At 42.0% G+C, this 12,114-nt stretch overlaps 1 protein-coding gene across 1 annotated transcript in view; it reads right to left on the bottom strand.

Moving 5' to 3' along the window:
• Positions 1-12,114, bottom strand: part of ABCF1 (ATP binding cassette subfamily F member 1) — an 80,965-nt gene that overhangs the window by 20,676 nt on the left and 48,175 nt on the right. The window contains exons 14-19 of the mRNA XM_053722045.1: positions 10,332-10,432; positions 9,564-9,649; positions 9,335-9,474; positions 8,568-8,716; positions 8,380-8,463; positions 7,160-7,284 (exon numbers count right to left, since the gene is read on the bottom strand). Coding sequence (XP_053578020.1) covers positions 7,160-7,284; positions 8,380-8,463; positions 8,568-8,716; positions 9,335-9,474; positions 9,564-9,649; positions 10,332-10,432 — 685 coding nt within the window. The remainder of the gene's footprint in view (positions 1-7,159; positions 7,285-8,379; positions 8,464-8,567; positions 8,717-9,334; positions 9,475-9,563; positions 9,650-10,331; positions 10,433-12,114) is intronic.

The raw sequence follows: 12,114 nt of genomic DNA, 5'->3' as shown, positions 1-12,114 counted from the left end.
GCCTTTATAAAAACAGATCTGGAACGTTAGTGATATTTTAGATGGAGTCGAATTCATCAGTTGTAATGACATTGCGCTATAACTTATTTTTTTAATATAAATATGAAATTCTAATGCCGCCATTTCAAGAGTCAATTTTTCTGTGAGCTTTCTGTGAGGTTTGAATTGTTCATCAATCAGCTCTCTAGCCACAACAAAAGTGCCATATGGGGAGAGCGCTGATTGGACAACAATTCAAACCTTTATCTCAGAAAAAACAGAATTTATGTTTACCTGATAAATTTCTTTCTCCAACGGTGTGTCCGGTCCACGGCGTCATCCTTACTTGTGGGATATTCTCTTCCCCAACAGGAAATGGCAAAGAGCCCAGCAAAGCTGGTCACATGATCCCTCCTAGGCTCCGCCTACCCCAGTCATTCGACCGACGTTAAGGAGGAATATTTGCATAGGAGAAACCATATGGTACCGTGGTGACTGTAGTTAAAGAAAATAAATTATCAGACCTGATTAAAAAACCAGGGCGGGCCGTGGACCGGACACACCGTTGGAGAAAGAAATTTATCAGGTAAACATAAATTCTGTTTTCTCCAACATAGGTGTGTCCGGTCCACGGCGTCATCCTTACTTGTGGGAACCAATACCAAAGCTTTAGGACACGGATGAAGGGAGGGAGCAAATCAGGTCACCTAAATGGAAGGCACCACGGCTTGCAAAACCTTTCTCCCAAAAATAGCCTCAGAAGAAGCAAAAGTATCAAACTTGTAAAATTTGGTAAAAGTGTGCAGTGAAGACCAAGTCGCTGCCCTACATATCTGATCAACAGAAGCCTCGTTCTTGAAGGCCCATGTGGAAGCCACAGCCCTAGTGGAATGAGCTGTGATTCTTTCGGGAGGCTGCCGTCCGGCAGTCTCGTAAGCCAATCTGATGATGCTTTTAATCCAAAAAGAGAGAGAGGTAGAAGTTGCTTTTTGACCTCTCCTTTTACCTGAATAAACAACAAACAAGGAAGATGTTTGTCTAAAATCCTTTGTAGCATCTAAATAGAATTTTAGAGCGCGAACAACATCCAAATTGTGCAACAAACGTTCCTTCTTTGAAACTGGTTTTGGACACAGAGAAGGTACGATAATCTCCTGGTTAATGTTTTTGTTAGAAACAACTTTTGGAAGAAAACCAGGTTTAGTACGTAAAACCACCTTATCTGCATGGAACACCAGATAAGGAGGAGAACACTGCAGAGCAGATAATTCTGAGACTCTTCTAGCAGAAGAAATCGCAACTAAAAACAAAACTTTCCAAGATAATAACTTAATATCAACGGAATGTAAGGGTTCAAACGGAACCCCCTGAAGAACTGAAAGAACTAAATTGAGACTCCAAGGAGGAGTCAAAGGTTTGTAAACAGGCTTGATTCTAACCAGAGCCTGAACAAAGGCTTGAACATCTGGCACAGCTGCCAGCTTTTTGTGAAGTAATACCGACAAGGCAGAAATCTGTCCCTTCAGGGAACTAGCAGATAATCCCTTTTTCCAATCCTTCTTGAAGGAAGGATAGAATCCTAGGAATCTTAACCTTGTCCCAAGGGAATCCTTTAGATTCACACCAACAGATATATTTTTTCCAAATTTTGTGGTAAATCTTTCTAGTTACAGGCTTTCTGGCCTGAACAAGAGTATCGATAACAGAATCTGAGAATCCTCGCTTCGATAAAATCAAGCGTTCAATCTCCAAGCAGTCAGCTGGAGTGAAACCAGATTCGGATGTTCGAACGGACCCTGAACAAGAAGGTCTCGTCTCAAAGGTAGCTTCCAAGGTGGAGCCGATGACATATTCACCAGATCTGCATACCAAGTCCTGCGTGGCCACGCAGGAGCTATCAAGATCACCGACGCCCTCTCCTGATTGATCCTGGCTACCAGCCTGGGGATGAGAGGAAATGGCGGGAACACATAAGCTAGTTTGAAGGTCCAAGGTGCTACTAGTGCATCCACTAGAGCCGCCTTGGGATCCCTGGATCTGGCCCCGTAGCAAGGAACTTTGAAGTTCTGACGAGAAGCCATCAGATCCATGTCTGGAATGCCCCACAGGTGAGTGACTTGGGCAAAGATTTCCGGATGGAGTTCCCACTCCCCCGGATGCAATGTCTGACGACTCAGAAAATCCGCTTCCCAATTTTCCACTCCTGGGATGTGGATAGCAGACAGGTGGCAGGAGTGAGACTCCGCCCATAGAATGATTTTGGTCACTTCTTCCATCGCTAGGGAACTCCTTGTTCCCCCCTGATGGTTGCTGTACGCAACAGTTGTCATGTTGTCTGATTGAAACCGTATGAACTCGGTCCTCGCTAGCCGAGGCCAGGCCTTGAGAGCATTGAATATCGCTCTCAGTTCCAGAATATTTATCGGTGGAAGAGATTCTTCCCGAGACCAAAGACCCTGAGCTTTCAGGGATCCCCAGACCGCGCCCCAGCCCATCAGACTGGCGTCGGTCGTGACAATGACCCACTCTGGTCTGCGGAACGTCATCCCTTGAGACAGATTGTCCAGGGACAGCCACCAACGGAGTGAGTCTCTGGTCCTCTGATTTACTTGTATCTTCGGAGACAAGTCTGTATAGTCCCCATTCCACTGACTGAGCATGCACAGTTGTAATGGTCTTAGATGAATGCGCGCAAAGGGAACTATGTCCATCGCCGCTACCATCAACCCGATCACTTCCATGCACTGAGCTATGGAAGGAAGAGGAACGGAATGAAGTATCCGACAAGAGTCTAGAAGTTTTGTTTTTCTGGCCTCTGTTAGAAAGATCCTCATTTCTAAAGAGTCTATAATTGTTCCCAAGAAGGGAACCCTTGTTGACGGGGATAGAGAACTCTTTTCCACGTTCACTTTCCAGCCGTGAGATCTGAGAAAGGCCAGGACAATGTCCGTGTGAGCCTTTGCTTGAGGAAGGGACGACGCTTGAATCAGAATGTCGTCCAGGTAAGGTACTACTGCAATGCCCCTTGGTCTTAGCACCGCTAGAAGGGAGCCTAGTACCTTTGTGAAAATCCTTGGAGCAGTGGCTAATCCGAAAGGAAGCGCCACGAACTGGTAATGTTTGTCCAGGAATGCAAACCTTAGGAACCGATGATGTTCCTTGTGGATAGGAATATGTAGATACGCATCCTTTAAATCCACCGTGGTCATGAATTGACCCTCCTGGATGGAAGGAAGAATAGTTCGAATGGTTTCCATCTTGAAAGATGGAACCTTGAGAAACTTGTTTAAGATCTTGAGATCTAAGATTGGTCTGAACGTTCCCTCTTTTTTGGGAACTATGAACAGATTGGAGTAGAACCCCATCCCTTGTTCTCTTAGTGGAACAGGATGAATCACTCCCATTTTTAACAGGTCTTCTACACAATGTAAGAACGCCTGTCTTTTTATGTGGTCTGAAGACAACTGAGACCTGTGGAACCTCCCCCTTGGGGGAAGTCCCTTGAATTCCAGAAGATAACCCTGGGAGACTATTTCTAGCGCCCAAGGATCCAGAACATCTCTTGCCCAAGCCTGAGCGAAGAGAGAGAGTCTGCCCCCCACCAGATCCGGTCCCGGATCGGGGGCCAATATTTCATGCTGTCTTGGTAGCAGTGGCAGGCTTCTTGGCCTGCTTTCCCTTGTTCCAGCCTTGCATTGGTCTCCAAGCTGGCTTGGCTTGAGAAGTATTACCCTCTTGCTTAGAGGACGTAGCACTTTGGGCTGGTCCGTTTTTACGAAAGGGACGAAAATTGGGTCTATTTTTCGCCTTGAAAGGCCGATCCTGAGGAAGGGCGTGGCCCTTACCCCCAGTGATATCCGAGATAATCTCTTTCAAGTCAGGGCCAAACAGCGTTTTCCCCTTGAAAGGAATGTTTAGTAGCTTGTTCTTGGAAGACGCGTCAGCCGACCAAGATTTCAACCAAAGCGCTCTGCGCGCCACAATAGCAAACCCAGAATTCTTAGCCGCTAACCTAGCCAATTGCAAAGTGGCGTCTAGGGTGAAAGAATTAGCCAATTTGAGAGCATTGATTCTGTCCATAATCTCCTCATAAGGAGGAGAATCACTATCGAGCGCCTTTATCAGTTCATCAAACCAGAAACATGCGGCTGTAGTGACAGGGACAATGCATGAAATTGGTTGTAGAAGGTAACCCTGCTGAACAAACATCTTTTTAAGCAAACCTTCCAATTTTTTATCCATAGGATCTTTGAAAGCACAACTATCCTCTATGGGTATAGTGGTGCGTTTGTTTAAAGTAGAAACCGCTCCCTCGACCTTGGGGACTGTCTGCCATAAGTCCTTTCTGGGGTCGACCATAGGAAACAATTTTTTAAATATGGGGGGAGGGACGAAAGGAATACCGGGCCTTTCCCATTCTTTATTAACAATGTCCGCCACCCGCTTGGGTATAGGAAAAGCTTCTGGGAGCTCCGGCACCTCTAGGAACTTGTCCATTTTACATAGTTTCTCTGGGATGACCAACTTTTCACAATCATCCAGAGTGGATAATACCTCCTTAAGCAGAATGCGGAGATGTTCCAACTTAAATTTAAATGCAATTACATCAGGTTCAGCCTGTTGAGAAATGTTCCCTGAATCAGTAATTTCTCCCTCAGACAAAACCTCCCTGGCCCCCTCAGATTGGGTTAGGGGCCCTTCAGAGATATTAATATCAGCGTCGTCATGCTCTTCAGTAACTAAAACAGAGCAGCCACGCTTACGCTGACAAGGGTTCATTTTGGCTAAAATGTTTTTGACAGAATTATCCATTACAGCCGTTAATTGTTGCATAGTAAGCAGTATTGGCGCGCTAGATGTACTAGGGGCCTCCTGAGTGGGCAAGACTCGTGTAGACGAAGGAGGGAATGATGCAGTACCATGCTTACTCCCCTCACTTGAGGAATCATCTTGGGCATCATTGTCATTATCACATAAATCACATTTATTTAAATGAACAGGAATTCTGGCTTCCCCACATTCAGAACACAGTCTATCTGGTAGTTCAGACATGTTAAACAGGCATAAACTTGATAATAAAGTACAAAAAACGTTTTAAAATAAAACCGTTACTGTCACTTTAAATTTTAAACTGAACACACTTTATTACTGCAATTGCGAAAAAACATGAAGGAATTGTACAAAATTCACCAAATTTTCACCACAGTGTCTTAAAGCCTTAAAAGTATTGCACACCAAATTTGGAAGCTTTAACCCTTAAAATAACGGAACCGGAGCCGTTTTAACACTTTAACCCCTTTACAGTCCCTGGTATCTGCTTTGCTGAGACCCAACCAAGCCCAAAGGGGAATACGATACCAAATGACGCCTTCAGAAAGTCTTTTCTAAGTATCAGAGCTCCTCTCACATGCGACTGCATGCCATGCCTCTCAAAAACAAGTGCGCCACACCGGCGCGAAAATGAGGCTCTGCTTATGCTTTGGGAAAGCCCCAGAGAAATAAGGTGTCTAATACAGTGCCTGCCGATATTATAATATCAATAAACCCAGATAAAATGATTCCTCAAAGCTAAATATGTTTTAAAACTGAATCGATTTAGCCCAGAAAAGTCTACAATCTTAATAAGCCCTTGTGAAGCCCTTATTTACCATCGTAATAAACATGGCTTACCGGATCCCATAGGGAAAAAATGACAGCTTCCAGCATTACATCGTCTTGTTAGAATGTGTCATACCTCAAGCAGCAAGAGACTGCACACTGTTCCCCCAACTGAAGTTAATTGCTCTCAACAGTCCTGTGTGGAACAGCCATGGATTTTAGTTACGGTGCTAAAATCATTTTCCTCATACAAACAGAAATCTTCATCTCTTTTCTGTATCTGAGTAAATAGTACAAACCAGCACTATTTTAAAATAACAAACTCTTGATTGAATAATGAAAACTACAGTTAAACACTAAAAAACTCTAAGCCATCTCCGTGGAGATGTTGCCTGTACAACGGCAAAGAGAATGACTGGGGTAGGCGGAGCCTAGGAGGGATCATGTGACCAGCTTTGCTGGGCTCTTTGCCATTTCCTGTTGGGGAAGAGAATATCCCACAAGTAAGGATGACGCCGTGGACCGGACACACCTATGTTGGAGAAATTGACTTTTGAAATGGCGGAGCGCAGGGTATTTTAATTTCGTATCTATATTAAAAACATCTAGTGCAACTTCATTAGATCTGATGAATTAAACTCCAGCTAAAATATTGTTAAAGGGACAGTCAACACCAGAATTTTTGTTGTATAAAAAAAAAGATAGATAATCCCTTTATTAGTTTTGCATAACCAACATTGTTATATTAATATACTTTTTATCTATGTGATTACCTTGTATCTAAGCCTCTGCAAACTACCCCCTTATTTCAGTTATTTTGACAGACTTGCATTTTAGTCAATCAGTGCTCACTCCAGGGTAACTTAACGTGCATGAGCTCAATGTTATCTACATGAAACACATGAACTAATGCCCTCTAGTGGTCAAAATCAGATTAGAGGCAGTCTTCAAGGTCCAAGAAATTAGCATATGAACCTCCTAGGTTTAGCTTTTAACTAAGAATACCAAGAGAACAAAGCAAAATTGGTGATAAAAGTAAATTTGAAAGTTGTTAAATATTACATGCCCTATTTAAATCGTGAAAGTTTTTTTTTTGGATTGACTGTCCCTTTAACATTCTGGATATGATTTTAAAACGTGGATAATTTAACATCACTTTTAAGTTCAGCAAATTAAACATTCACTTGAGAATATGCAGATGGTATCACATAAGATTATTTTCTCTTTAAAAACACTATTATCCAGAATATACTCTCCCTATGTACTTCCTATGCACTACCGGGTGCTAGCTGAAAACACTAACCAATCACAAGCGGCATATATGTGCAGCCACCAATCAGCAACTAGCTCACAGCTCCTGAGCCTACCTAGGTATGCTTTTCAACAAAGAATACCAAGATAACAAAGCAAATTAGATAATAGAAGTAAATTAGAAAGTGTTTTACTGTATGTTGTATCTGAATTATGAAAGGCCAATTTTGAGTTTCAGGTCTCTAACACACAACTCGCTAAGAGGAATAAGAAAATGTTGTCACAGTGTGCAGAAGAATATTTACATTCCAATATGATAGTAAATACTCACTGTAATTTCCACGGTAATAAAACAGTTTCTGCATATCCAAGTGCATTATATCTGTGCAAACGTCGTCAAGAAATCCCTGGTCGTGGGACACAATGAGGAGCGTTTTCTTCCAACTCTGCAGATAACTGATAGAAACAAGCAAGGGCAGTAAGTGGGTGTGTACAAGCCAATTACATTGTCGTAGCCATATTAGTTATTTGTATATTTTATAGGCCTGGGCAAAATTTTAGATTCGGCACCAAAATTAAACAAATGCTGCTGCCTGCCGCCATATTTGTTTCACAAACGAATGCCGAAATTTGTATTTTTATACCTGTGGAGTCTTGCGCTTAAAGGGACATTGTACACTAGTTTTTTTTTTAAATTACATTGTGCTGATTTTCAGAATCCTAACAAAGCCTAACAGTGTCGGGTGTATACTGATGTCTACAGATTCCTGCTTGCTCCTGTTTATGCAATCTCTCTTTTCATATGCAGGGGGTGTCCCAGCCAAACCTCAAGAACAGTGCTAAACTGGGAGCTTCTAAGTAAGTTTTTAATGGTTTTATACTGGATTGTTAGATCAGTATCTGTGCATATTATTTATAGTAGTGTCTATTACATGCAGTTATATGAAAATTGGTGTATTAAATATATAATTGTATTCTTTAGCCATAATACGCCTGCGAGCCTTACGATTTTATCTCACCAAATTTAATCCGGTTTGTTTCAAAAATACGCAATTAACATTGCACCGATAAAGACAAATTCACAACTAGACAACATTTCACATCAAACACTGAAATTTAATTTGTATTTGAATCAAAACAATGTTTCTATCAGTGCCGAGTGATCCCCCTCCCCTCCCCTGTGAGATTTTCCTTTCTAGGCAGATCACCACTCCAAGGTCGTGCGCTATTTTGGTGAATTTTAGAACATCCGGCTCATTTCTCTTTTCACCAAAATAGTAATAATAAAATTCTCTAATGCATTAGTACATTTCCTTATTGCAAGACTGTATACCTTCAGTTTCACTTTGCATGTAGTGTACTGATGCACAACTGCTTCTGTAGAGAGTCAGGTTCAAAGGGAACCAGTAACGCAATGATAAAGTAGTGCAATAGAGAATTTTTATGGTCACACAAATGCTTGTCTCAATGCGGGGAAAAAAAGGCAATGTATCGCTGATCCTGAGTAGGACATGGGGCTGGGTGCGTTCTTTGCTTTAGCCATGTACTTACTTGTTAAGCCAGATAACGGCATTCAGATCTAAGTGGTTTGTGGGTTCATCCAACATCAAGAGTGTTGGCTCCATAAAGAGAGCTCTAAAGGGTGAAGAATGTGAAAATGTGTGAGACACGAGAGTACAGAAGACGAGGGGGGAAGGAGGAAAGAGGAAAAAAAAAAAGTGCAAACAAGCACCGTTTACCTTGCCAGCGACACTCTCATTCTCCAGCCTCCGCTGAACCTTCGAGTTTCCCTGTCCTGCATCTCTGGTGTGAAACCCAAACCGGCTAAGATCCTGCGAGCCTTGGCTTCCGCTGAAGCAGCTCCTGTAGCACGCAACTCCTCGTACACCTGAGAAAGGAACAACATGGTCTAAATCAATTCCAGTTAAACACATGCATACAGCATACTTAAAGGGCAATTGCTTTTCTGTAGTCTTGCAATACATTTATATGTTAGCTGAATGTAAAAAATAATTCTGAATTATTATTTTTGAATTAACACCTTGATTGCTATAGGAGCCAATGCAGACTTTTTACTGAAGTGGACAAGATTAGTCACTGTTATTCTGTTAGCAAAAATGTTTCTGTACCTTATCTTATATGTCTGGTGAACCCAATTAAGGACAGATATGAGAAGAGTTAGACTTATTGAATGCAGTGTGCGCTTCCTGCTCTCAGAAACATAATTAAATTACAGGAAAAAGGGGCAAAGTCCCCCCCCCCTTATACACAATTATATATGATAATCTTAAAGTGTTTTATATCCCCTAAGTAAACTGCAGCTGCCTGACCGTGCTACATAATAGGTCTATCCCTTGACTGCTCTAAAACAGCAAAACCCTGCACATTCTGTTTAAAAAATAAAATGTTAACAATACGTTCATTTTCTTTGTGTGTCTAATATTTATACACTTTAAAGTTCCTTTAAAACTGTAACAACCTCATCTAACCCCGAGACCATTGTTACCTTTTCTAGTCGTTCAGCTGCGTTGTCGTCGCCCTTCTCCAGTCGAGTCTGCAGTCTTTTTTCCAGCTCGAGTAGCTTTATGCGCTTAGTGTCTGCCTTAAGAACGGATTGTACCGCTGGCGTATCGTCAGCGACCACCTCTGCAAACAGGAAACGCCAACCGAGCAAAGTGAAGATACACAAGAACAGCTATAGACATTATATACAATACACAAAGCATCGCGCTTACCCTGCTCACAAAGCAAGACGTCAATGTTTGGGGGAATGTTCAGAGCTTTGTTTGCTATGTGTTTCAGAAGCGTGGTCTTCCCTTTACTAGAAGCAAGAAAAGGGTGTAGGTTATTAGATGGCATTGAAAATAAAAAGCTAAGGAAGAAGAGGGAAAAAACGTACGTATTACACACGCACATATGTGCAAACACACGCGCAGTGGAACAAGGTAATGAAAAACACTAAATCTGAATGTATAGAACTGATTAATATGAGGCTATTACCCATTCCCCACTTTGCATAACCATCACGGTTATATTCATACACTTTTTACCTCTGTGATTGCTTTGTATCTAAGCATCTGCAGACTGCCCCCTTATTTCAGTGCTTTTGACAGACTTGCATTTTAGCCAATCAGTGCTATCTATATGACACACATGAACTAGCGCTGTCTAGCTTTAAAAACTGTCAAAATGCACTGAGGTAAGAGAAGACCTTTAAGGGCTTTAAAAATTAGCATAAGAGCCTACATAGCTTTAAACAAAGAATACCAAGAGAACCAAGCAAATTTGATCAAAGTAAATTAAAAAGTTGTTTAAAATTACATGAATCATGAATGTTTAATTTGATTAGACTGTCCCTTTAATGGGGGTTTACATTTTAAGTAATATAAAAATAGTATAAATAACTATCTATATTTTTTATTAGTATTTTTTTTTTAACACAGACACACACACATACAATGATTAGAGTACATTTCCATGGGGATTATAAGAATTCTGCTTACCCATTAGGTCCAACCAATCCGTACCGGCGACCAGCCACCACATACAGGTCTGCATTGACAAACAACTCTTTTCCGTGGGCAGAAATACTGAATTTTTCTAGCTACACAGGATGACAGTAAAATAAAACAAAATTACTAAAAAACTAAATTTATGCTTACCTGATAAATGTCTTTCTTTTCAGACATGGAGAGTCCACAACGTCATTCCAATTACTAGTGACCATTCAACTCCTGGCCAGTAGGAGGAGGCAAAGAGCACCCCAGCAAAGCTGTTAAGTGTAACTTCCCTTACCCATAATCCCCAGTCATTCAGCCGAAGGAAAATGGAAAAAGAAGAAACACAAAGGTGAAAAGGTGCCTGAGGTTTACTCATAAAAACGGCCGAGGACGGGGTCGATGACTCTCCATGTCCGTAAATAAATTTATCAGGTAAGCATACATTTTGTTTTCTTTCCTATGACATGGAGAGTCCACAACATCATTCAAATTACTAGTGGGAACACCCAAGCTAAAGGACAGGGAATAAACAGGGAGGGAGAAAAAAAAGGCAGGAGGACCTAAACAGAAGGCACCACCGCTTGAAGAACCTTTCTCCCAAAAGAGGCCTCAGCCGAGGCAAAAGCCAAACGAATCAAACTTTTGAACCAAAGAGACAGAGTAGTAGAAGTGGCCTTCTGACCCTTACGTTTTCCAGATAAAACAACAAACAAGGCAGAAGATTCCCGAAAATCTTTAGTAGCTTGTAAATAAAATTTTAGAGCCCGCACAACATCCAAGTTATGCAAAAGACGTTCCTTATGAGAAGAATGTTTCGATCCGACACCACCTTAGGGAGATAACCCCATTTAGTACGAAGGACCACCCTATCTGCATGAAAAATAAGATACAGGGAATCACACTGCAGAGCTGAAAGTTCAGAGAGTTTGCGAACGGAAGAAATAGCAAGGAGAAACAAAAACTTCCACGATAACAACTTGATATCAACAACATGAATCGACTCAATCAGGGGAATCCTCACCCGGCTCCAGGAGAAACCTTTAGATTTGCACCAATAAAGATATTTACGCAATATCTTATGGTCAATCTTGCGAGTAACCGGTTTGCGAGCCTAAAGCATAGTTTCAATGACCGCTTCAGAAAAACCATGTCTAGACAGAACTAGGCGTTCAATCTCCAAGCAGTCAGCTTCAGAGAATCCAGGTTTCGATGGAGGAAAGGACCCTAAATTAGAAGGTACTTCATCAGAGTTAACCTCCAAGGAGGTAGATATGACATCCATACCAGATCCGCAAACCAGATCCAGTGAGGCCATGCAGGAGCTATTAGGATCGCAGACGCTCTCTCCTGTTTAATACGAGCAATGACTCTTGGAAGGAGAGCAAACCGATATGCCAGAGAGAACCTCCAAGGAACTGCTAGAGTAACTATTAGAACGGCCTGAGGCTTTCTTGATCTTGAACCATACTTTGGAACCTTGGCGTTTTTGGCGGGACGTCATCAGATACAACTCTGGAACTCCCCACCTGAGGGTTATCTGAAATAACACTTCAGTATGGAGTGCCCACTCCCCAGGATGAAAAGTCTGTCTGCTCAGAAAGTCCGCCTCCCAGTTGTCCACACCTAGAATGTGGACGGCAGATAGAAAGCAATTGTGAGCTTCCACCCACTGCAGAATGTGAGTCACCTCCTTCATGGCTAAAAAACTCAGACTCTCCCTGGTAGTTGATGTAAGCCACTGAGGTGATGTTGTCCGACTGGAATCTGATAAAACGGTCTAAAGACA

Source organism: Bombina bombina, chromosome 7 (genome assembly GCF_027579735.1).
Source record: "Bombina bombina isolate aBomBom1 chromosome 7, aBomBom1.pri, whole genome shotgun sequence".
In the NCBI taxonomy this organism is placed as follows: domain Eukaryota; kingdom Metazoa; phylum Chordata; class Amphibia; order Anura; family Bombinatoridae; genus Bombina; species Bombina bombina.
Note: the sequence above shows the minus strand (reverse complement) of the source record. Positions and strands in the feature narration are given on the sequence as shown.